This window comes from Pelophylax lessonae, assembly GCF_965119305.1.
Source record: "Pelophylax lessonae genome assembly, chromosome: 6".
Taxonomy (NCBI): Eukaryota; Metazoa; Chordata; class Amphibia; order Anura; family Ranidae; genus Pelophylax; species Pelophylax lessonae.
In genome coordinates, this window is record NC_138773.1 from 115,505,189 (window position 1) to 115,532,405 (window position 27,217).

General features: G+C 42.3%; 1 protein-coding gene across 2 annotated transcripts in view; it reads left to right on the forward strand.

Moving 5' to 3' along the window:
* Window positions 1-22,121, forward strand: part of GDE1 (glycerophosphodiester phosphodiesterase 1) — a 45,405-nt gene extending 23,284 nt beyond the window's left edge. For both annotated transcript variants that reach the window (XM_082260983.1, XM_082260984.1), the window contains 3 exons: window positions 5,481-5,573; window positions 6,249-6,460; window positions 21,848-22,121. In XM_082260983.1, the coding sequence (XP_082117109.1) occupies window positions 5,481-5,573; window positions 6,249-6,460; window positions 21,848-21,995 (453 nt within the window). In that variant the 3' untranslated portion in view covers window positions 21,996-22,121. The remainder of the gene's footprint in view (window positions 1-5,480; window positions 5,574-6,248; window positions 6,461-21,847) is intronic.
* Window positions 22,122-27,217: the final 5,096 nt, after the last annotated feature.

Consider the following 27,217-nt stretch of genomic DNA (forward strand, 5'->3'; position numbering starts at 1 on the left):
TTTTATATATTTTTTTCCACCTTTTTATTCAGACCAATGTGCCCAGCAAAAATGACGGTGTTTGATGCAAGAAAATAACACTGCATGGTGCGTTTTAGAATCTATTCAAATCTGTGCATTTTGGGTGCCTTGCAGATGTGTGTTGAAAAGGCTTGCTTGTTGCATCTTTAACCACTTACCGCAAACTGACATACAGTATATATATGTCGGGTAACTTTGCGGGGTTATACCGGGATGATGCCTCTAGCTAGCGGCATCATCCCGGTACCGTGGTTTAGTGCCAACGGTCGGCTTTCCGTCAGTAACGAACGATGCGGCTCGGGAGCCGCTCGATCGTTACCCGGGTGAGCGGGAGGGGACCCCCCCCCCTCCTGCCGCCTTTCGTGACTTTTAACGGGGCTCCCGTCCCACCGGGAGCCCCGAGCACCCAGCCGCCACGTCCGCCGGCTGGATGGAGTCCCGATCAATGCCGGAAACGGCTTAGATCGGGTCTCCGATGACGTAACCCGGAGGCGGCATCCATGACGTCACTTCCGGGTTAGTGTGCTGCAAAAGGTGGCAAGTTTTCAGCGTTTTGCATACATGGAAGTGTAGTGGAGGGGTCTAGGGTCTTTTAGACCCTCGATCCCTCCATAAAGAGTACCTGTCCCTGCATATTGGTGTCACAAGGGATGTTTATATTGCTTGTGACAGCAATAAAAGTGATCTGATTTTATTTTTATTTTTAAACTGTAATTAAGTTAGAAAAAAAAAATAAATAAATAGGAAAAAAATAAATAAAATTTTAGCCGCCGCCGTCACCGTTATACGGAAGTCGAGCCGCGAATGAAATCGCTGTTCAAACCACACATGTGAGGTATCGCCGCGATCGCCAGAGCGTGAGCAATAATTAAAAAAGAGCTACACTCTAACTCTAAACTGGTATCCGTTAAAAAAATTTAAAGCGTCGCCTATTGAGATTTCTATTGACCGTAGTTTGTCGCCATTCCGTGGGTGTGCGCAATTTTAAACCGTAACATGTTGGGTATCTATTTACTCGGCGTGACATCATCTTTCACAATATACAAATAAAAATGGGCTAACTTTACTGTTTAGTATTTTTTAAATGCAGTGAAATGTAATTTTTCAAATTTTTTCCAAAAAAATGGCGTTTTAAAGACCGCTGCGCAAATACCGCATGACAAAAAAATATTGCAATGACCGCCATTTGATTCTCCAGAGTCTTTGCTAAAATAATATATATAATGTTTGGGGGTTTTAAGTAGTTTTCTAGAAAAAAAAAAATAATTTTAACTTGTGAACAAAAAGTGTCTGAAAGAGGGCTGGGGCTTAAGGGGTTAATGCAGTTTCAAGCAAAATGGGGATTAAAGACAAATGAGCGGTAATGTATGAAAAATGCATAGTCACCACACCGACATAAGGACAGAATGGTGAGGTATGAAGAGAGCTTTACTAACCTACTAAGAACAAAGCGATTACCTAATCGGGGCATACAACCAGTTGCTCTACAGGCAGCTGGCAAAAGAAGGGGCAGAAGCAAAGATGAAAACTCTGGAGCGTATACTGAATAAGTCAGGAAAAAGGTACTACAACCCTCCCAAGAATGGTAACTGTAAACAAGGACTGAGATTGTATCCTGGGTAATTAGTACCTCCAGTGCCATGTTTTTGGGCTGTACAACTTCATCAGATTGGAGGAATGATGTAATGGTCAGGAAACCAGAGTGAGCACGCATCACAAAACAAACCAGACTGTCTGATAATGACAGCGGGACCATGTGGATGGGAAGCAAGAGAAATAAATAAATAAATCTATGTGAAACATTGTTTTGCATAAATTCAATTAGAAATAACGTTTTCTAAATTACATAAATACGAACAAGTTCAATTGGTACAACTGAATACACACAAAATAATATGAATCATATAGGTAGACAATAAATCACAAATAAACAATACAAATTCTGTCAAGTGACCATATTTGTAAACTGTAGCATGTAATAACCAAAAGAAAACCCTAGGTGTCACCACCAACCTTTTTATGAACCGTGTTAAAACTGGAAGATTAATAAAAGTTGTGGGAATTGTGGGAAAAAAATAGCAATTTGTAATTGAAGTGTACATTGTAGCCAAACTCTGATTCCTACCATAAAAAAAAAGATTTTAAAGGAACTATCACAAAAAAAAAACTAAAGGGTATGAATTTCTTAATCTTCTTTACATTTGGGATCACTATGTGACTTTTCAGAAAAAAGTGGGGCACGCAATTCCGTAGCTTTTTTTTTTTTCTGAAATTAGTTCTTTGTTTTGCAGATTGTATAGCTTATATCATTAAGTCATCAGGTGCATGTCAAACAATAGGGTGACATAATAGGATGAACAAATAACAAACTGTTTAATTTTAAAACGTCTACCCTTATTGCTAGAGAGCTCATTCTCTCTTTGACATAAAATCACAAGAACCACAGCTGAACTTCCCACATTTAAAGGGCCCACCAGTATTTTAAAATCTGTGAATGGATACAGTGGAAGGGAGGACGTTTTTTAACTTGTTGGGTGCAAACGTATTGGTGAGGCATCTAGGCTTACAGAAGAACCTTACGCAAGTAAAATATTATTTAGAAGGGGGTCCCTTTAGAAATACCCCAATGTTTATCTAGAATACCATAGGGATGACTTTTGCATTCTACTGTGTGCAAAATCTGATATTATTATTCTAATCCTGATTCAAACCCAACAAAGGGAATCTTTCTTGGCAGAATCAAAAAAACTATTTGTTAAAGGCAGTTTTTAAGGTGAAATACATGTAGGCTTTCTCTTTAAACATATCCAATAACTGCTCTCAAAGGCTGTATTCATGACCATTAGACCCTTGAAGTCTAACTCTGGGAAAAATAAAAGTCAACTGCTCATTTATGTCTAGAAGGGGAGTAGAAGCACTTTCACATACCTGTTCCTCTGCTCCCCTGGTAGACTACACTCTCCTACATTCTGACAGAAAATTGTCTCTTGGTGTCTGCATGTTCAGTTTACAACTGTGGACTCTGGGTCAGTCTTGATGGCATCAGGGGCATCTGACTGCCTAAATGCAGAGTAAAAGAGAATGCGGGAGCAGAGGATCAGGTAAGCAAACTGCTTTACTTGGTTCTCTAGAAATTTATTTTATTTATTACAGGTACTTACAGTATCTCACAAAAAGAACACCCCTCACCTTTTTTGTAAATATTTTATTATCTTTTTATGTGACAACACTGAAGAAATGACACTTTGCTACAATGTATGGTAGGGAGTGTACAGCTTACGGTATATAACAGTGTATATTTGCTGTTCCCTCAAAATAACTCAACACACAGCCATTAATGTCTAAACCGCTGGCAACAAAAGTGAGTACACCCCTAAGTGAAAATGTCCAAATTGGACCCAATTAGCCATTTTCCCTCCCCGGTGTAATGTGACTTGTTACTGTTGCAAGGTCTCAGGTGTGTTAAATTTGGTGTTATCGCTCTCACTCTCTTATACTGGTCACTGAAAGTTCAACATGGCACCTCATGGCAAAGAAGTCTCTGAGGATCTGAAAAAAAGAATTGTTGCTCTATATAAAGATGACCTAGGCTATAAGAAGGTTGCCAAGACCCTGAAACTTAGCTGCAGCATGGTGGCCAAGACCATACAGTGGTTTAACAGGACACGTTCCACTCAGAGCAGGCCTTCGCCATGGTCGACGAAAGAAGTTGAGTGCATGTGCTTAGCGTCATATCCAGAGGTTGTCTTTGGGAAATAGACGTGTGAGTGTTGCCAGCATTGCTGCAGAGGTTGAAGGGGGGGCTGGTCAGCCTGCCAGTGCTCAGACCATACGCCGCACACTGCATCAAATTGGTCTGCATGGCTGTTGTCCCAGAAGGAAGACACTTCTAAAGATGATGCACAAGAAAGCCTGCAAACAGTTTTCTGAAGATAAGCAGACTAAGGACATGGATTACTGGAACCATGTCCTGTGGTCTGATGAGACCAGAATTAAATTATTTGGTTCAGATGGTGTCAAGGCTGTGTGGCAGCATCCAGGTGAGGAGTACAAAGACATGTGTGTCTTGCCTATAGTCAAGCATGGTGGTGGGATTGTCATTGTCTGGGGCTGCATGAGTTCTGCTGGCACTGGGGAACTACAGTTCATTGAGGGATCCATAAATTCCAACATGTACTGTGGCATACTGAAGCAGAGCATGATCCCCTCCCTTCAGAGACTGGACCGCAGGGCAGTATTCCAACATAACGACTCCAACACGCACCTCCAAGGTGACTTACTGCCTTGCTAAAGAAGCTGAGGGTAAAGGTGATGGACTGACTAAGCATGTTTCCAGACCTAAACCCTATTGCGCATCTGTGGGGCATCCTCAAATGGAAGGCGGAGGAGCGGAAGGTCTCTAACATTCACCAGCTCTGTGATGTCGACATGGAGGAATAGAAGAGGACTACAGTGGCAACCTGTGAAGTTATGAAGATTTCTATGCCAAAGAGGGTTAAGGCAGTGCTGAAAGATGATGGTGGCCACACAAAATATTGACACTTTGGGCCCAATTTGGACATTTTCACTTAGGGGTGTACTAATCTTTGTTGCCAGCGGTTTGGACATTAATGGCTGTGTTTAATTATTTTGAAGGGACAGCAAATGTACACTGTTATACTCAGCTGTACACATAGCTGTACACTCACTACTTTACATTGTAGCAAAGTGTAATTTCTTCAGTGTTGTCACATGCAAAGATATAAAATATTTACAAAAATTTGAGAAGTGTACTCACTTTTTTGAGATACTGTATGTCCCTGCTGTCCCTGCTCTCTGCATGTAAAAGAGTAGAAATCATCTGTATCTAAACAGTGCCATTTTGAGCTATTGCATTTGTTTGTTTGTGGACAATGATTTCTTTCCAGAAGATCATACTAAAATTAAATTTTGGAATTCTAACTACTGATTTCAAGCCCTGATTAAGGGGATTTTCTGGCCCCTGAAAGCTGTTGGGTACTGCTTCTCTGTTGACTGATAATCTGTCACTCCCTTTTTCTAACAGAGCAAACATTGACTGTTGATTGTGTCTTTGTTTTTAAGAGTATTGTAGCTCAGTGTTGATTGGTGGAGAGGAATAAGGTGAAATGTGTTGTGTTTAAATATTTTTTTTCTTCTCATTTAAAATACTACTTTACAGTTCCTGGTCTGCCGCTATGCCAGGTCAGCCATGTATACGTTTTGGTAGATTTTTAATTCCAAAGGAGTAGCAGTTGTTAGCCAACAGAACCTGAAATGCAATCTACAGATGTGAATGGACCTGAAATGCAGCATATTTACCTTTTTCCTTTCCCTTTCCACCAAGTGTAATGTAGAACACATTTACTGCATAGTGGAAAAGTAGGAAGATGAAGTTTTAAAAAAATAAATTGTTCTGCTTGTGTTTTTAGTTTTAAAAGAAATAAATGTTTGTTCCCTAGGCTGCTGAAGCCCTCAGACAGCTGTATTTGGACTTTCCCAACCTGTATAACAACAGCATCGTCTGTTCTTTTGAGCCAAGTGTTATCTATAAAGTGAGTATAAACCTGCAATAAACTCTTTGGTTTTTTGAAGCATTACACTTATTTAGTCTGTACTGTTTATTAATGTTTGATTTGTCATTGTAGGGTTTATTTAAATGTTTACCACAGACCTCTGGATACATTGTCTTCAAGTTTTATGGAATTCCAAGCAATATTTAGGGTTAAGATGCGGTTCAATAAATTCCTCATGTACACTATGATTGGTATATACATAAACATGTTTGTGTTTCCACCTGCCTGCGGCAGGGTAATAGGGAAACTTCATTTTGTTTTCAAATTAGGATACTGCCCCAAATGTGGGTAAAAACAAAAGGGTCCCACTGGCCACGTTGACCCAGTTTATTTAGAACCAGGAGTTCACTGATCTGGAATAAATCTTCAGTACCATCTACCTCTGAAATTTTATATTATCACTTCACCTTGATAACAAGCATTTTTTTAAGCTTTGGAAACTTGTAATAGCCTGGAGACATGCTTCTAAAACAATTGCTGATCATTTCCTTTTTGCCTATAAAAAAAAAGTTTTTAAGTCTTTCAACTGTGTGCCATTCATCACTGTGTTACATCAAGAAATCTGCCGTTGTTTGGTCTTACCCTATGTGATATATGACATGTTCTCATTCATTAGCACAGATTAATCAAATGTGATATCTGCTTTATTTTCAGATGAGGCAAGCAGATGTAAATGTAGTCACTGCTCTAACCCATAGGAGATGGAGTCTCAGCCATTTAGGGGATGGGAAGCCTCGTTTTGATTCCATGTGGAAACATTATTTCTATATGTCAATGGATGTCCTACTGGACTGGGCACTACATCACATTCTGTGGAACTTTTGTGGCATATCTGCTTTTCTGATGCAGAAGAATTACATCTCAAAGTAAGTTTATTTAAGTTGTGGTCGAGGCCTGCCTACCTTGTTGACATCTAGACCCATTCCTGGACTTAAACCTACAGATTTCTAAAAATGTACTTGTTCACACATAACAATCAGATTGTTTCTGTTGCTGGTGAATTATAGCTGCATTCTGATTGGTTTGTGTAAACAAAAATGGACACTTGTATTCTGTCAGTTTTTTACACAACAGTTATGTCACTTTGGCAATAGCAATCACAGAATGACCAAGAACAATTTAAAAAAGAGAGTTTTTCCTTGTACAAGTGTATTCAAAGTGAACACAGCTTTACCTTATTTGCGACCATTCAGTATGCAAAGTAAACATACACTTGCAAAGTCAACATTTACTTTACTAGGGAAACAGCCTCTGCTCCTTTAGGCTATCAACCCCATTAAATCTAACAGGCATGTGAATAGGATACTTTCATTTTTCTCGATCCTTGCCTGCAAGTGATGTGCAGATGCAGACTTCCTGTATGTGAACATTGAAATCTTTACAATGACTTGGGCATCTAAAAGAGTCTGAATGTCTCCCCTGTGCTCCACTAAATATAATGCAATGCAGATCACAATGTATTACATTCTTTCCCAGCCATGCTAGCCAGGGGTAAACTGACAGGGGAACCTGGAAGTGATGCCAAGCACATTGCTTCTGGGTCGCCAACAAGAAGGAGAGGAGAGCGGACATGTGTCTGGTCGTCTCCCTCCCTTCTACCTAGCTGCACCCACTATTCCTGTCCTGGGCCCGCAGATGGGCAAGCAGAGCCTGGGATAGATGATAGGAGCACACGCGAGGGGAGCACGGTTACCAGAGGGTGTGAAAGTAATCCAAATGTGCCGGATTGCTTTCATCTGACAGGCAGCAGTCTGCTTGTCAGATTTACACATAATCCTTGTGGCTGCAGCCACTGCTCATGTGTTTGAAACCACCACTGTCAGGTCTGTACAACATACGTACGTGGCAGTGAAAGGGTTAAGGAAGGCTCTTGTGTTTTAAAAGTAGAGGTATAGAAAATACCCAACCTGTTTTAAACAATTTAAAGTATCTCCTTGAACCAGTTCCTCTCGAAAGACCATTTCTCTAGAAAACTAATTCTAGGTATTGGTTACACTTTACCAAATTCATCCTAATATAGGATATGCCATATTTCCAATAAGATGGTTCGTAGTTCTGGGAATCTGCCTGGGTTGGGCAAATCCCATTGACGTCTATGGGGGACAAATCCTGTTAAATACACGTGAAGATGGGCACTTCAATGGGGAACAAATAACAATGCTGGGCACTGCAGTGGGGAACATGTACCAATACAAAAAAGTACAAAATGCCATACAGCAGAATAAGGGTCTTTTTTTATACAGCTTCGCTGTCACCATTGTAAATACACAAATCCTTTAAATGACATGCTTCTTGAATGCCTTGAAGCTGTGCATGGAGTGCGTTTTTCAGACACTCTATGCTGGCAGCGCATATTTGGCTGAGCAATTGTTTTTTTCTTTTACAATTGGCTTGTCTTACGTAAGGTAGCAGAACCCCCAAATCACATTAATTTCAGTTTGAAACAAAGGTTTTTTACAGGTAGTTTTTAGCAACAAGGTAGTAAGAAATTAACTAGTAGTTTGCTGTGGCTGTTCTCACTGATGCAAAACTGTCCTGCAGCTGGCCAATTTGTGTCTTATTCTCAATTAGGAGTCCACAGATTATACTGCTGTTTAAAGTTGTTCAGCAGAAGGACTTCTTTAATGAGGGCGAACTGGCCAAAATGTGCCAGAGAAAAGGTAGGTGTTTTGCTACATGAATTAAAAGACCACAGATGACAAAGCAATGTAAAATTGGCCACCAGTAGAACAATTTTAAATAACAAGGCTAGGCCTAGATTTACTAGAGCCAAATGGCACAGACTGGAGCTTCATTGCAAGAATTAAGATATTGCAGAGAAAAAGAAGGCAGTAGCAGTTCAGTTTTTTTTTCAGGCATAATACAGTAGACCAAAATGTACTAAAGAGAAAGATCCTGCAAGGATAAGGCAGTATAAAACTATCCAGCAGCAGGGCAGTTTTAATCAGGGGGAATAGGCCTAACTGATGTATACCTAAATTTTCTTCCCCAAATCTTCTTCCAGGACCGCACATAAAAGAGAGGCTCCACCTATCTGAAAACAGGAAACACATTATCCACAATCAAATTAAAAGAGCACAGTCACCTTGTGTCCTCCAGTATTTGTGTTTCCTCCGGCTTAACAGGAACATCGTAATAATTTGTTATTTTTTGCCTCAGGCCTTTGTGCTAGTTGCAGAACCCTCCTAGTATATGCTCCCCAGTGATTCCAGGAAAGTGGACTTGGAGAGGTTGCATACCTGGGTTTTCGAGGCTAATTTCATTAATATCCTAGTTGTGGGACCTTCTCTCCCCATTACCTGCTCAGTTTTCCCCAAGGAACTTTACCCATGGGCATGGAGGCTCTAGCTGAAGCCCTCCCTTACACTTTCGGGCTTCAAGTCCTCTCCTGTGTTACCTCAGGATGCATAGGGTAGGGGGAGCCCTCTGTGGCTGGCTGAGACACCGATGTATGCTCCCGATTGTTATGAATGGAACATGGCAGCCAACGTCCCTAAATCTTTTGTAGGGAGACAGGCACAGTTGCCGGCGAGGTTGCAATAGATGCTTCCGGAGTCCAGAACTACTTTCAGATTTGTGATGCATGTCTGCTGAGCCAGGCGGTACATTTTGCCTGGGTGAGGACAGTGTGCGGCCTGCTATGCGCGTATCCCTCTGAACTGACAGCATTATGGTGGGGATGCGAATATGCCCTGGGGCCATCATCCATAGACACCAGGGAGGGAGCACAAGCAGGTGGGGGATGGAGTAATAGGTAGTCCTGTATCTTTCCAGGAGTATTACAGCAGACTTCATCTGGTCAGCATGCAGTCTAATTCTTCTACGAATCTGCCAGATTGGATTTGGAGTTTTTAATCTTGTAGCTCTCCTTCAAACTAAACCCATAGTGTGGGGGGTACCCTTGGGGGAATGTCCACTCTTTGGGTGTTGTTTGCTATGGGTGTTTGCATGCCTCTTACAAGTGCAGGGGGAATTTGCTTTGTGTTCATGTCCACCATTGATGTGGCAAGTTAGAGGTAAAGGCTGCAGCCCTAACATCTCTGAAGCTCCAAAGCAGCTGAGTTAAGCAGGACCTGAAACTTGTTAACTCCTCCATACACTTAGGTTACACTTGTGCTGAAGCTGCACCTGGTTTGGGTTACCAGTATCTACTATATACCTCAGTTGGTGTGCTCGGCCTTAGACTTCTATCACCTGAAGCCTCCTGGGTTCCTCCACTGGATAAATGTATAGTTGATTGATTGTCAGAGACTAGGCTATATCTCAATTAAATATGTATTTCTTAATTGTTGGGTATTTCTTGGGTGTATGTTTCATGGATCTGACCTCATGCTTTTGCATTGTCTCTGTGTGTTATTCAAATACACAACATTGGAGCTTATGATTGTATTTTTTCTACATCTGGATCATGAACATACATGAACATATGGAATAGATACATTAGTTACATAGTTACATAGTTAGTGAGGTTGAAAAAAGACATCAGTCCATCCAGTTCAACCTATGATGTGTGTGTGTGTGTTTGCTGTTAAATGTACATTGTATACCCCTGTATGTTGTGGTTTTTAAGGTGCCCATCTAATAGTTTTTGAAAGTATCAATGCTCCCTGCTGATACCACTGTTTGCGGAAGAGAATTCCACATCCTTACTGCTCTCACAGTGAAGAACCCCCTGCGTATTTTAAGGTTAAACCGCCTTTCCTCTAGTTTTAGTGAGTGGCCACGTGTCCTATTGTATTTCCTTTCTCTGAATAGGTTTTTCCATATGCTAGGGTTGCCAGTACAATATTTGTACATTGATATCATATCCCCCCTCAATCGTCTCTTCTCCAGAGAGAATAAGTTCAGTGCTTGTAGTCTTTCCTCATAGCTGATGTCCTCCATTCCCCTAATTATTTTTGTTGCCCTTCTCTGGACTTTCTCCAGTTCCAGTACATCCTTCCTGAGGACCGGTGCCCAGAACTGGACAGCATACTCCAGATGTGGCCGGACAAGAGTCTTGTAGAGTGGGAGAATAATCTCTTTATTTCTGGAGTGAATCCCCTTTTTTTATACATCCCAGTATTCTGTTGGCTTTGCTTGCAGCGGCTTGGCATTGCATGCCACTGCCAAGCCTGTTGTCTACCAGTACCCCCAGGTCCTTTTCCATCCTAAACTCACCCAGAGGTTCCCCCCCTAGTGAGTAGCTTGGTTTCTGGCACCCAGGTGCATTACTTTACATTTTTCAACATTAAACCTCATCTGCCATGTAGTTGCCCACCCCATAATTTTGTTCAGGTCCGCTTGTAAGTTTTCCACATCCTGCCCAGAAGATATTGGCCTGCTTAGTTTAGTATGATCCGCAAATACTGAGATTGTACTAGCTATCCCCTCCTCTAGATCATTTATGAATAGATTACACAGGATTGGTCCCAGAACAGAACCCTGGGGGACCCCACTTTCCACACCCATCCAATCCGAGTACTCCCCATTAATCACCACCCTTTGCAACCTCCCCTGGAGCCAGTTCTCTATCCAGGTACTCACCTTATGGTCCATACTTACCTTCCTTAGTTTGAACAGTAAGCGTTTGTGGGGAACGGTGTCAAAGGCCTTTGCGAAGTCCAGGTACACCACATCCACAGGCTTACCTTTATCTAGGTGGCAGCTCACTTCATCATAGAAGGTTAATAGATTGGTTTGGCAAGAACGATTTTTCATGAATCCATGTTGATTACTACTAATACTGTTTTCATTACTAAAGTCTTGTATGTGGTCCCTTAACATCCCCTCCAAAATCTTGCAGACTACTGATGTTAGGCTGACCGGCCTATAGTTACCCGGGATATGTCTCGGCCCCTTTTTAAATATTGGTACTACGTTGGCTTTTTTCCAATCAGCTGGCACCATACCCGTCTGTAAACTATCCTTAAAGATCAAGAATAATGGTCTGGCAATCACCTGGCTGAGCTCTTTAAGAACCCTCGGGTGCAAGCCATCCAGTCCCGGTGATTTATGTTAAGTTTCTCTAGTTTAGTTCTAAGTCTATCTTCTGTTAGCCATGGTGGTATTTCCTGAGGTGGGTTGTTTAGTTTGGCCTTACAAGCTGGGTTAGTGTAGCCCCCAATTCTTTTGTGAAGACTGAAGAGAAGAAATTATTTAACACCTCCGCCTTTTCCCTGTCCTCTGTGGCCAAAACTCCCTTATCGTCTTTTATGGGGCCAATGTGTTCTGGCCTCGCTTTCTTACTGTTTATATACTTAAAGAATTTATTGGGGTTCTTTTTACTTTCTTCCGCTATATGTCTCTCGTGTTCTATTTTAGCCGCCCTGATTTCGTCTCTTACATTTCTTATTACACTCTTTGTAATGCTTGAATGCTGCCAATGACCCCTCAGTCTTGTATTTTTGAAGGCCTTTTCTTTAGCATTAATATGCATTTTTAAGTTGGAGTTTAGCCACCCAGGGTTTAGTTTTGCTCTTTTAAATTTATTACCCTTTGGAATGCACTGGTCAATCCCTTTGTTAAGTATGCTTTTGAAGCACTCCCATTTTTCCTCCGTGTTCTTTATTCCCAGGGTTCTATCCCATTTGATATTTTCTAGCAGAGAGCGCAGTTTTGGGAAATTGGCTCTTTTGAAATTCAGTGCCCTTATATTGCCCTTGTGTTTCCTATTACTATAATTAATACTGAAACTAATTGACATATGGTCACTGTTGCCTAAGTTTCCCGTATTTCTATATCCGTGAGCAGGTCTGTATTGTTGGTAATCAGTAGGTCAAGTACCGCATTGTTTCTTGTCGGTGCATTCACCATATGACCCATGAAATTGTCCTGCAAAACATTTAGGAACTGCCGAGCCTTGGCTGAATGCGCGGTTCCTTCTGCCCAGTCTATATCTGGATAATTAAAGTCCCCCATTATAATGACATTTCCCATCCTTGCTGCCAATCCTATCTGTAAAAGGAGGTCCGCCTCCCCCTCCTCCCTCTGGTTGGGGGGCCTATAGCATACGCCCAATATTACCTTCCCCACAGTGCCTTCCCTTTGAAGTTCTACCCATGGGATTCTGCCTCGTCCATTGCTCCATAGCTCCATTATTAATATCATCCCTCATATTTACCTGTATACTGTTCTTAATATACAGACATACCCCTCCCCCTTTTTTACCTTCTCTATCTCTGTGATAAAGGGAATACCCCTGAATGGTTGCCATCCAGTCATGAGAGCTGTCAAACCAAGTCTCAGTTATCCCCACAAAATCTAAGTCCTCCTCAAACATCAGCAGCTCCAGCTCTCCCATCTTGTTAGCCAGGCTTCTGGCATTGGTATACAAGCCTCGTAATTTTGATCGGTTACATATATCCTCATTTGATGTTTTTAGGCTGCTTTCTTGATTTTTCCCCATACCCCCCCTGGGTTTAGGAGCCTACCGCTAATGTCCCCATTTCTGCCCTCTGAATCTTGCTTTCCACTGGCTAATTCTACATATGTACCCTCCCCCCCATCACCTAGTTTAAAAGCCCTTCTAACTTTTCGGCCATCTTCTCAACCAGTACGGTTGCACCCTCCCCATTTAGGTGCAATCCGTCCCTACCAAAGAGCCGGTGGCCGACTGAGAAGTCGGCCCAGTTCTCCAGGAACCCGAAACCCTCCTTACTACACCAGCTCCTCAGCCACTTGTTAACTTCCCTAATCTTCCGCTGCCTCTCTGGTGTAGCTCGAGGTACAGGTAGTATTTCTGAAAATACTACCTTGGCGGTCCTAGTCCTCAACTTAGCTCCTAAGTCCCTGAAATAATTTAGGACTCTCCATCTTCCTCTGCCTATGTCATTGGTACCCACGTGTACCATGACAGCTGGGTCTTCTCCAGCCCCACCCAGTAATCTGTCCACCCGATCCGCGATGTGCCGAACCCGAGCGCCCGCTAAACAACAGACTGTTCGGCGCACACGGTCTTTGTGGCAGATTGCACTGTCTGTCCTTCTAATAATTGAGTCCCCTACCACCAGCACCTGTCTTTCCTTTCACTTTCTCCTGGCCTCACTGGAGGAGTTCTTCCCCTGGCAGCTAGGGGCGTCGCTCTGCTCCAGCAATGCTGGTCCCTGACTGGTTTCCCCAACATCACGCAACGGGGCGTATCTATTTGGGTGCTCCAGCCCAGGACCAGCCTCCTTACCTTGTCCCCTTCTACCCCTCCTAACTGTCACCCCTCTACTCTGCTCTGATGCCTGCACCTCCAATACTCCGCTCACCTCTGTGCAGGCCCCTGCCTGCGCCTGAATGGTACGATCCTGGCTCTCCTTCGGTATGGACATTTGGCTCAGTGTTGCCAGCTGCCTCCCTAGATTCAGGACCTGAGCTTCCAGGGAAGCAACGTGCTTACATTTTGCGCATTTGTATTCGCCCTCAATCGCATGATCGAGGAACGCATACATATCACAAGATGTACACCTAGTCGCATCTCCACACCCGCCGGGCATTGTACCTACTAATCTAATCTAATGGGGATTAAGTAATTAAAGTCTGTCCTGTGTGGCTATTTCCTGACTTCCTAACTCTACCTTCTCACCCTCTGGTACTCCGCTACACTCACTTGACACTCAGTCGCACAACACTCACAATCGCACAGCCTGGTCAGTCGCACAACACTCTGTCGCACAACACTCTTAGTCGCACAGCCCGGTCAGACACACAACACTCTCAGTTGCACAACACTCTCAGTCGCACAGCCTGGTCAGACGCACAACACTCTGTCGCACAACACTCTCAGTCGCACAGCCCGGTCAGACGCACAACACTCTCAGTCGCACAGCCAGGTCAGACGCACAACACTCTGTCGCACAGCCAGGTCAGACGCACAACACTCTGTCGCACAGCCAGGTCAGACGCACAACACTCTCAGTCGCACAGCCAGGTCAGACGCACAACACTCTCAGTCGCACAAGACTCTCAGTCGCACAACACTCTGTCGCACAGCCCGGTCAGTCGCACAACACTCACAGTCGCACAGCCCGGTCAGTCGCACAGCCTGGTCAGTCGCAGTCGTTGAGCACAGTCGCACAACACTCACAGTCGCACAGCCCGGTCAGTCGCAGAGCAGTCAGTCGCCTACAGTCCCTAGCTATTCCCCTCTGGTTCCCCCCCACCAGCTGCCAAACAGCTGATCGGTCACCTACTCACGTGCTGCTGTTCCGGGTCACCAGCTCACTCCCAGTCCTTCAGCCCCCCTGGCCGTCCTCCCCCGCTGCCGCCGCCGTCGTCCCAGGTACTTGCAGGTATCAAGGTACTGTCAGATCTACTGCTTGTCTGCCCTGGTCTTTCCTTGTCTGATGGAAGATACTGCAGCCTCCCCCTGTCAGTCTCTCTACACGCTGTCTGTGTGATCCCCCTCACTCAGCCAAACAGCTGATTCCTGTCCTGCCCTGTCCTGTCCTGTCCTGTCCTTTCAGTCAGTCCCTGCACGCCTGCAGTACTGTCCCCGCCGTCTGGTGTCTGTCACGTTGCGTTGGCAGTCCCCCTTCAGTCACTGGCTTCTGTCGAGTCTCCCTCAGCTGTTCCCCCAATGTCTGTTCCCCTTCACAGCACAGCAATAACAGCTTTCCTCTGCCTCTGCCTCTCCTCTCCACATGGTGCTCTCCTCTGCCTCTAGTAGTGCTCTCTGTCTCTACCTGTCCGTTCTACTGACAAACATTAGGAGCTGCTCATCTAGTTGGAGATGTTCAACTAGGTTTTTTTGTGTAATCTTTATTTTTCATATATGTAAACATTCATACACACAAAGGAAGATGATAAAGCAAACAAAACACCATAACAAATCTTCAAAGCGTATAACTGTTCATTAAGAAAAAAAAAAAGGAACAGCAAAACAAAAAACAAAAAAAAAGAAGAAAAGAAAAATGGGGGATGGTCCATAGTTCTCTAACACCACATGTAAAACAAGGAAAAATAAAGATTCCCCTTTACACAATAAACAAATACAGTAAAACCTTGGTTTGAGAGTAACTTGGTTTAAGGGCGCTTTGCAAGACAAGCAAAATTTTCAAATACATTTTGACTTGATATACAAGCGATGTCTTGATATACAAGTAGCCTCAAGTTACAGCTGAGTATAAAAGAGAAGAGAGGCGCCTCTAAGTGTAGCAATATGGTTAAATTTTAATAAAGGTACAACATTTAGCAACTCACATGGTTGATGATTGGAACAGGCACATCTAAGGATGCAGGCATCAGGGGTAAAGCTGTCCACATAGGACCATCCTCCGGACCGTCATCTACATCATCCTTTCCATGCTGCCCCTCACTTTCAGATCGCTTTACTGCAGGGTGGTCTTCCCGGTCAGGATTACAGACTAGCAGCGGCGGTGCAGAAGATGGTCTATGTGGACAGCTTTACCCCGGATGCCTGCATACTTAGATGTGCCTGTTTTATTCATCAACCATGTGAGTTGTTAAATGTTGTACCTTTATTAAATTGAACCATATTGCTACACTTAGAGGCGCCTCTCTTCTCTTTGATACTCTATAGCTCCTGCTGGATTTTGCTTCCAATCTCCTTGTGGAAGCGTCTATTTGTGGATGGCAATTTTATGGTTACACAACCTATCGCAATGCTATAATCTTTTTATATGGACTATAAATTGAAGGATTTATGAATAAATGGTTGTGGAACGAATCATCTGAGTTTCCATTATTTCTTATGGGAAAATTCGCTTTGATATAAGAGTGCTTTGGATTACAAGCATGCTTCCGGAACGAATTATGCTCGCAATCCAAGGTTTTACTGTATTGGAATTTAAAAAAAAGCAAAAAAAAAACAACAAAGAAACTAGGTTTTAATTTTGCTGCAGATCATTCCTCATATGTGAAATTCACTATATGTGACTCTGCATGTATGATATTTCTAATGGTTTGTGCAGAGGCCTCATTTGCATAAGAGGTCTCATGAATTGGGAGTTTTTTCTTATATGAAAATACTTAATGTTGTCGTTAACTTTGACATATGCATTCTGAAATATTTTGTCTTTTATGCAGTAATACATACAAACAACATGTGAGTGTATGGTTAAAGGATAAGACCTTTGGCTGCTGAGACCTTACCTGGGTATCTTTATACAATATATCGGGCTTTATATATGAAATTCACAACCTATTACTTTATATACATGATATTTGTTAGCCCCCATTCACACTGGGGCGACGCTACTTCGCACCGCGACCTCCGAGGTCGCGGTGCGAGCAGCGCGCCGCTACCTCGGAGCGGCCGCCACGGACTTCGTAACATTGAAGTCTATGGCGGTCGCCTCCTGGTCGCCCCAAAGAAGCTCCGGACCCTTTTTCTGAGTCGGAGCGACTTGTGTCGCTCCTATCAGAACGGGTCCGCAGCTTCCCTATGGGAGGTGACCTGCGGCGACCTGTGAGGCGACCAGGTCGCCTCACAGGTCGCCCCAGTGTGAACGGGGGCTTATTATATTAGTTTTCTTTGAGAGATACAAGGTTCCTCTTGATTTGTTGTTTGTTTCTTGTATAAATAAACCCCAACACTGGCCTTATGTATTATACATTTTACTTTTCTTATTTTACATGCATGATATTGGAGCCACGGAGTTGTATTTGTCCTTGTATATGTACGGTGCATCCGGAAAGTGTTCACAGCGCTTCATTTTTTCCACATTTTGTTATGTTACAGCCTTATTCCAAAATGGATTAAATTGATTACCGTATTTATCGGCGTATAACACGCGCCGGCGTATAACACGCACCCCAATATTTGGAGAGAAATTTCAGGAAAAAAGCTTAAATTTAACATAAACAGCTTTGAACTCAGAACATTTATTTATTTTTTTTAAATCAAATGATATCTCACCAGTGCCCATGAATGCAGCCTCATCAGCAGTGTCCAACAATGCATCCTCATCAGCAGTGTCCAACAATGCATCCTCATCAGCAGTGTCCAACAATGCATCCTCATCAGCAGTGTCCAACAATGCATCCTCATCAGCAGTGTCCATAAATGCAGCCCACCAGCAGTGTCCATAAATGCAGCCCACCAGCAGTGTCCATATATCCAGCCTCCATACATGCAGCCCACCAGCAGTGTCCATACATGCAGCCCAACAGCAGTGTCCATACATGCAGCCCACCAGCAGTGTCCATACATGCAGCCCACCAGCAGTGTCCATACATGCAGCCCACCAGCAGTGTCCATACATGCAGCCCACCAGCAGTGTCCATATAAGCAGCCTCGCAAGCGCAATGTCCAAATATGCAGCATCCCTTTGGAACTGACCTCATTTGTTTTAAAAAAGACCGGGAAGCAGCGCAGAGAGCAGAAGGGGCGAGCCGGGCCGAGGAGAAGGAAGGACTAGCTGTCATAAGAGCAGAAGGGGGCGGGCCGAAGAGAAGGAAGAACTAGCGAGCGCAGTCATCGGAAGTCATCAATCAAAATTGAGCTCAAGTGCATAGCAAGAGCAGAGCAACAGTGGGGAATATTTAAAGTGTAACACAGTAATTTGGGTTGACCCAGGGAATATTGTGGGCTACACCCCGTAATCAAATAATTAATACTAAATAGATAATTCACTTTTTTTTTATTTCCTACTGTGGGAAGAGATTTATGAAATGATATGTATACCAAGGGGTATCTAAATGTTTTACGGTATGTATAATCTAGGAATATTTTGTCTATATGTGATTTTGAATGATATGCAATTTTGTGTGTTTTTTTTTTTTAAGTAAAATTAATAAAAAGACTTTAAAACCAAGGGATTGTCTGTAGACCCCGATACAGGATTGTATTGAGGCACAGATCTGGGGAAGGGTAAAGAAAAATGATATATTTCTGCAGCATTGAAGGTCCCAATGAGCACACTGGCCTCCATCATCTGTAAATGGAAGAAGTTTGGAACCACAAGGATTCTTCCTAGAGCGGGGCCGCCTGGCCAAACTGAACGATCGGGAGAGAAGGGATTTAGTCAGGGAGGTGACCAAGAATCTGATATGGCCAGACAGAAAACACTCCTCAGCAGAAGGTATGTGAAAGCCTGCCTGTAGTTTGCCAAAAGGCACCTGAAATACTCCCAATGAGAAACAAAATTCTCTGGTCTGATAAAACGAAGATTGAACTCTTTGTCCTGAAAGGCAAGCGTCATGTCTAGAGGAAACCAGGCACTGCTCATCACCTGGCAAATACCATCCCTACAGTGAAGCATGGTAGTGTCCGCATCATGCTTTGGGGATGTTTTTCAGCGGCAGGAATTGGGAGACTAGTCAGGATCGAGGGAAAGAGGAATGCAGTAATGTACAGAGACATCCTTGATGAAAACCTGCTCCAGAGCGTTCTGGACCTCAGACTGGGGCGAGTTCATCTTCCAACTTGACAATGACCCTAAGCATACAGCCAAGATAACAACTCTGTGAATGTCCTTGAGTGGCCCAGCCAGAGACCAGACCTGAACCTGATTGAACATCTCTGGAGAGATCTGAAAATGTCTGTGGATGCTCCCCATCCAACCTGATAGAGCTTGAGAGGTCCTACAAAGAAGAATGGGAGTTACTGCCCAAAAATAGGTGTGCCAAACTTGTAGCATCATACTCAAAAAGACTTGAGGCTTTATTTGGAGCCAAAGGTGCTTCAACAAAGTATTGAGCAAAGGCTTTGAATACTTGTGTACATGTGTTTTTGTTTTCGTTTTTTTATTTTTAATACATTTGCAAAGATTTCAAACAAACTTCTTTCACGTCATTATGGGGTATTGTTTTTAGAATTTTGAGGAAACAAATGAATTTAATTCATTTTGGAATAAGGCTGTAACATAACAGAATATGGAATAAGTGAAGCGCTGTCCCACAACTCCTTTCCCTAGAGGAAAAATGGTGGCCAGGGCCTAGGCATGTCCTTAGATATTTTTATGTGGTGTAAGTTTTCCCTGCTTTCAAAATTCTTTCTGTAGTGACCTAGGAATCTGTGGTGGAGGGGTAAAGCAAGGATTATCCTGAATCACTTTCGCCTTTTCGGTGCACACTGTACTTAATTTTAAAAGTGTAATCTCCCAATGGATTTAGATAATTTCACAAGTCTTTGGCTTCAAGAAGGACAGAGAATTAGTGGTTTGTATCAAGAGCTCTATAGAGCTGCCACCTGGTACAAATTTCACATGGTGATTTGACACCTCCAGATTGCCCTGCTGTCCTGTCAGGAGTAAGACTTCTAGAATAGTTCCTACAAGCAGTGGACCCACCCTAATAAATTATTTCTAGCTTGCCCTCTCATGTTCTGTCCTGGAAGATGATTTGGGAAAACAGAGTTAGTTACCTGGTAACTCAGTTTCTATAAATCTTCCAGGACAGCTCAAATTCCCTCCCTAAATTCGGTGTTGTATGGTGTTATTCTGTTTTTCATTAGTTGCATTTTGTTCTTCCTTAATACGGAGGACACTGGGTGACTGTGCTCTTTTTGATTGTGGATGTTGTGTTTCCTGTTTTTAGGTAGGCAAAGCCTCTATCTCCTATGTGCTGTCCTTGAGGATTCATGTAAATCAGGTAACTGTTCTATATATGGGCTGCAATAAATGTGAGTGACAATTTGAGGTGGTTTAGGTGCACACTAATCTTAATCAAAGCTTTTTTTTCAAATGATGAAGCTGCGTGCTTTGAACAAAAGGCAGCTTAACCGCTTGCCGACTGCGCACAGTATATTTACTGCGGCAGTCGGCCCCGGCCAGGCAGAGTGACGTAGGTCTACGTCGCTCGCCTGTCACTCCTTCCAGAGCCAATAGCGGGCGGGCGCGCGCCCGCCGAGGCGCGCGCCCGCCTCGGCTCGTTCACGGAGGAGTGCGGGAGTGTGACTGGCGGACCCGATGTCCGCCGGTCACACTACGATCGCCGCTACAGCGGGAGAAAGACAGAGCGGCTTGTGTAAACAAGCCACCTGTCAGTTCTCCCTGTGTAAAAGTGAAGATCAAACAGTTCTACTATGTAGAACTGTTGATCTTCGTTTTTACACTAATAGCAATGTCCCTACACAGTTAGAATCACGCCCCTAGGACACACTTAACCCCTCCCTGTCCAATACTGTTAACCCCTTCCCTGCCAGTGTCATTTTTGCAGTAACAGTGCATATATATAGCACTGATTACTGCAGTAATGTCACTGGTACCCCCAAAAGTGTCAAAAATGTCAGTCAAGGGTCCGATCTGTCCGCCGCAATGTCGCAGTACCGCAAAAAAAATCGCAGATCACCGCCATTACTCGTTAAAAAAAAAAACACCAAAAATGACAAAAATCTTTCCCTTTGTTAGTAAACGCGATAACTTTTGCGCAAACCAATCAAAATACGCTTTTTGCGATTTTTTTTACCAAACATAGGTAGCGTAAAACAAATTGGCCGAAAATTTTAAAAAATTTTGATTTTTACATTTTTTTTTGGGGGAATTTCATATAAAAAAAAGTGAAAAATATTGTTGTTTTTGCAAAAATTACGCTCTTTTTTTGTTTATAGCGCGTGATCAAAAAATCGCACAGGTGATCAAATACCACCAAAAGAAAGCTCTGTTTGTGGGAAAAAAAGGACGTGAAATTCGTTTAGGTACAGCGTCGCACGACCGCGCGATTGTCCGTTAAAGTCACGCAGTAAAAAATCGCAAAATAACCCCTGGTCTTTTAGCAGGAAAATCCTCCGGTGGTAAAGTGGTTAATGAACGGATGACCAAGTGGATACTCTGCTTTGAGCACCCCAAAAAAAGGCCCTATCAACATCGAATTTAAAAAAAATAAATGAAAAAAAAGCTTGCTATGGGCGGAGAAAAAGAGACTGCTAACCTCAAACTAACCACAAAAGTGGAGAAAAGCCTGCATTAATAAAAAGCCTATGGGTTGACTTCCGTAAGGGCAAACAATCTGAATTAAAGTACAGTTTTTTAACTGACCCTAATCTCTCCCTATGCAGTTTGTCAGCTTTCCCTAAAACCGTTTCCATTTCTCTGCACTTCTTGGCTGCAATGTGAATCCCATCCCCTCTTTTATAGTAATGGATTGTCTTAGGCCAAAAATTATCCACTCATAAACTCATCGGGGCTGCAAATCTCAAACCCCCATAATTCGCTTTGAACCCATTGTAGCGGTGAACCGAAACCTCATCCCTTAATGCTCATATGTTTGTTTTAAAATGCAATGGACAGAGTCTTATAGAATTTATGTACTGTCAGCTTAAAGGAAAAGTGTGCCATCCAGTATAAGTCGAGTATAAAACTGAAATTTGCTTTTCTCCCCTGCAGAGACTTTGTGGAGAAATGGAATAACAGAGGCATTGAGGTTGTGGCTTGGACAGTTAATACAGCCTCTGAGAAGTTATATTATGAACACATTCTGCACAGTAACTACATCACCGACAGCATGGTAGAAGACTGTGAGCCTCACTACTGACTTGATTACGGAGGGGCAGCCTCTAAGCTTGTTTTCTTGGGTGCTATTTAAGGAAAGAATCTCTATCACTTAAAGTGGTTGTAAACCTCAGTCATGGAATCTGAGCAAAGCCCATATATCTGTAGTGTTTACTTATCTCTCTCCAAAGCTCTAGGTGTCGTTTCTCTCTGGTTCTTCATTCCTATGTTTATCAGCAAGTGTTGCTTCTGAGACGTTGTCCCGACGCATGACATATATTTGTGTTGGAAGGGAGGGAGGGGGAGGAAGCTCAGCATGCAGCTAGTCTATTCAGAAGTTCTTCTGCTGTGCTGTGCTGTGTTGTGCTGTGTGGCGGGTGGGTGCCTTTCTTTCAAACAGCTCTCACACAGTGTAACTGTACCATCTCCGCCCCTTTCTTTTTGCTCCTGACAGTTGAAACATTTTAGAGGAAGTAAACTTCCCTCTGTACTTTTTACCTATAGGTAAGCATATGATAAGGCTTACCTATAGGTACTGTAAATATCTTCTAAACGTGCAAAGTTTAGGAGATATTTACTTTACTTGCAAGTGACATCCCTGGCGCATTTGCTCTGAAGGAATAGCTGCCTGTGCCATTCCTTCAGAGCCCTGTGCTGTAAAAGGCGGCTCCTGCATTCTTGCGTGGCAGTGACGTCATTGCGGTTCCAGCCAATCAGGCGGCCAGATGACACGAACCCGGAAGGAAGACGATGCATACTAGCTCATTATGCCTTCGTCTTACAGGTTTTTATTTTTTATTAATTTACTGTTTTTTTTTTGTTTGTTTTTTAGGAGGTTTACAACCTCTTTAACACTATGTAGGAGGATTTGTTTAATCTCTGTGTATCTTCTGAGGCTGTTCACATCACTGGGTATATGTGAGGGTCTACAACCACTTTAATTTATTTTGTGCACACGTCCTTCAAAGTATATAAACTTTGAAACCTAACTGGTTAAGTGCAGTAATGTGTGGTGCCTGCACGCACCCGTGCTGGTGCTTTGTTCCTGGAGAGGATCCTTTTCTAGAGTTATGCCCTACCACTTTTATTCAGATGTCAAATGCTACAGATTTTAATAGCCAAAAGGGTTCTGGCATTTGTAAGTTAAATGACATTTGGTGAGGCTTAGCTGTAAGATGGGGGCAGGACTCCGTTTCAGGGAGAGAAACTATGGCTCCTAATACAGCCTGCTCTCACTGATTTATAGACCAGGCACTGAAATTTGCATACACTTTACCAATGATGTTAGTATGTACGACGCTTTCCTAGATATAAAGTGTCCATTACAAAGTATATTGTATGTAAAGGCTTTTACCTATAAAACCTCACCATAGCATCCAACTCGTGAAGACAGCCATTAATCCAACCAGGGGTGTACTAAGTAAAATCTTTTTGATTTATGTGCTAGAAGTTTATTCTTTTTGCATGAATGAGTATGTTGATTTTTAATTTTAATTTATTAATTAATGTAAAAAATGTGGTTGCTTTGCAATAATGAATTTAGAGAAATGATTTTGGAAAACAATTTAATTGCTCATTTACATTTTTTTATTGAAAGCTTAGGTTTAATTACAATTAAAACCCTCTACCTAAAACCTGCTTTCCTAGTCATCCCCTTCAAATAACATAACTAACAGGTAAAATTACATCAGACGCAGAGGGGCCATATTTTTTAACAACACAGTCTTTTGTATTTACAAGCTTGCTGGTAGCTGGAGTAAGTGTGCATGCACTGGTACGTGACCATGGAATATAAAGGGAGCCCAAGCAGAGAAACTTTCACCATGTTACTCTTTGGCTTGGTGTTGGAGTATTCACATCACTGCAGAGACATCTCACTACCAGGATGCTTAAAAAAAAATGGCTTTGGTGATAAAGGTTGGGTTACCCCTGCATTTAAAGCCTGTTTACTATATAGCTAATGTTTTGTGCACATTAGCTTTTAATTTAATGAGTCCTCATTTTGGTTTAACTGTTTCACAAGAGAGGTTTTGTAGGAAAATAAAACCAGTATATTATTTTTGGGTTAGAAAGCTACCTGTATATAAACATCAAGCGTGTAGAAAGCCAAATATATATATATATATATATATATATATATATTGCAGTTTACCAGTTCTTAAATGTGGTGTCTGCATTCATTTCCTTTTTTAAGGCTTTTTTTTTACATCTGGTATTCCAGCCAGTCAACACCACACTCTGTGGAGAAGCAATAGAGCCACCCCTGGACAGCAGCATTGTCAACCTGCGGAGAGAGCAGGGTTAGATGATGCACTAGCAAATTTACATGGACTGGACTAACAAATTAAATCTGAATGGCAGCAACACTTAAGCTGTTGCAGAAACTTTTTTTTTTTTTTTTTTTTTTTGGGATAAGGGCTGACCATTGTAATCACTCTTGTCAATGTTAAATGGTTTGTCTCAGCCTTCTAATTGCCAGTATTGGCTGGACAGCTTGATCTGTTACATTAAGTTGAAAAATGACAGACAAATCCCCAGATCAACAAGTAAAAAATAAAAGATAAAAAGCCTAAAAGAAAATAGAAAACAAATGCAACCACCACATCTAAAGATTAGTAGGCTTTCGATATAGTACATTTTAAATATGCTTTAAAGCTGAACTCTAGCTCTTCATACACTTTACATAGTTCTACATAGAACTATGTCTTTCAGTAACATGTAAATGCTGCTGGATGTGTGGTATAAACTGTATGTAGCTGGGGTTACATACAACATACCGCACTGTGTTCCGGGTTTAATCCGAAACTTCCAGTCTCTTACCTGAAACACAGGAGAGTCTATCATAGCGGTGCTCAGCCATTCATAGAAAGCAATGTATTCTAGCAATGAATACAAAGCTTCCTCTGATTAGCTGAGTCGGAGAGGCGGGCTGATGAGGTCACAACCTCTGACCCAGGAAATATAGTTTTCTCTGAATGGCTAAGAGCCGCTGGGATAGACTCTGTGTCTCTGGTATGAGACTGGAAGTCTCAACTCGAACCTGGAACGTAGTGCGGAATGCTGTATGTAGCCTCAGCTACAAACAGTATATACTGCACATCCAATGGCCTCACGTGTTAGTAAGGAACATAGTTAGTTTGGGCTAGCGTGACCCAAACTACGTAAAGTGTATGAAAAGCTGTAGTCCAGTTTTAAGTTTACCTCCTGAGCCAAGAAGACTGGCTGTTTCCAGGTTCCTCCTTATATAAACTATGAGTTCTCAGCTTTTGTGCCTCTTGAGGTTTTAGAAAGATTCCAGCTTAAATTATTGGGTCTCCGATGAACAAAAATCAGGGTGGACAACAAGAGGAAGAGACTGTAATTACAGCAGGGTCTGGAAGATGAATATAACATTACCCACAAGGTGGCCTTCTCCATCCACTTAAAATTACATTATTTGTTTTTGATAACATTTCTTAGTACAGGCCCTGATGTATCTCTATTTTCTTGTCTCTCTGAAGCTGACTTTGTAGGTATCTACTTTTTCAGACCAAAAGCTATGATTTGAGGACAAACTAGTCCCTCCTGAATAGTTTGCACAATAAGGGTCTCTGGAAAATCTCCTCCTGCATACTTATTGGCAGTCTGGGATAATTGACTAGTTTAGAAGGTCATATGTTCCTAGGGAAAGAGAGACGAGTGAAAATGTTTCCTCTGAATAACTTAGTAGGGTATTTAATCAGATTTTTCTTGCTACTTAGGTCTATTCATAATTTGGTCGTTCATTACATTAGATTAAATTAACATCTAGAAAGCTAGTTCCACTTTCACCTATAATAGGTTAACACCTGCCTGATATGAATGTACAAAATGATGCTTGCCACCTTCTTTTATATTAGACAATTAGCTGGATTTAGGTTGCCCTGCAGCAAAATAATGATAACTTTCAGACTGTCAGCTTTTGTCTACTATTGTGAATCCATATGTTTCCTTTTCTTCTTCAAATACTAGCTGGAGCAAAAGTACAACCGTCTTTCAACAGGAAGAGAGTAAGACCATCAGTGCAGTTTGAAAGAGAAGACAACCTTCACACTGATGGTTACCCAATAATTAGGTCTATAATGTACATAATATTTCTATTCTTCAGTTTTCATTGAAAAGCAGAACCTACTGTGAATATTGTTCATTTTTTTGTTAACATAAAATGGCAGTGAATGTGTGTAGAATTTTGGGTACAGTATTTGTCTAATATAAAGTTTTCATTTTTTGTTTCTTTTGGGGTTGGTTCACGTCACAATTTCTGTTCCAGTGAGTTTCTGCATGCTCGTTTTTGATGCATTCTGATACGTTCCAATGCATTTTTTATGTGTTCTTCCTCTTTTTGTTTTTCTTCATTCTAATTCAGGACGTATACATTTCAGTGCATTTTTGATGTGTTCTAGTGCATTTTTGATGCGTTTTGCTGTGTTCCAGATGCTTTCCTAACAGAAAAAAGCAGCATGTTGTGCATTTGTTTACTGCACTGGTGTGAACTAAGGCTATTGGAACACTGTTCATGCCTTTTTGATGCAGATTAAAAACACACTGGATTGCATCTGGTGTGAACCAGCCCTTATTACTGATATTATGAAAAATAGTTTCCAGTCTTTATTTGAAAATGTTTTGGTGTTTTACAAAGTGCTTTGTGTGTGTCACCATTGGGGAGGACACTTTCCTTAACCACCTTTCCTTACCTGTACCCATCCCCCCCCCCACATTGACTACTGATGCATGTTCTCAGGAGTGCAATTTGAGAATGCTGTGTCCATAGGACACAGAGGATCACAGATCGGGGTGCGGGGCTGCTGGGATTACCCTGTACCATGTGATTGCTGTGGCCAGTCACAGCAATCACAGTTAAAACTATTAACAATGGCTGTCATTCATGATGCCCTTATTTACTACTGTGATCTCTGTGATTGGTCACAGTCATCAAATGGTACCGGGTCAATCACAGCAGCCCTGTACCATGTGATAGCTTTGTCTAATCACAGCAATAAAAAAATGACTTCATGCATGATGCTAAACACAGATAGACATGATCTCTTATACAGTGATCATTGCTGTATAAGCACTTGCATTGCATTGCAGCTTTCCTCTGCAGCTTAAAGGGGTTGCGGTTGAGGGACTGTACAACTGTGGCTCAACTGCAAGGTTTTATTGCCTCCCAAACCCACATGTGAACAAGCCCTAATAGTGCAGCCAGTCACACATCTCAGCTCACCTCAACACCAGTCAGTGTCACCA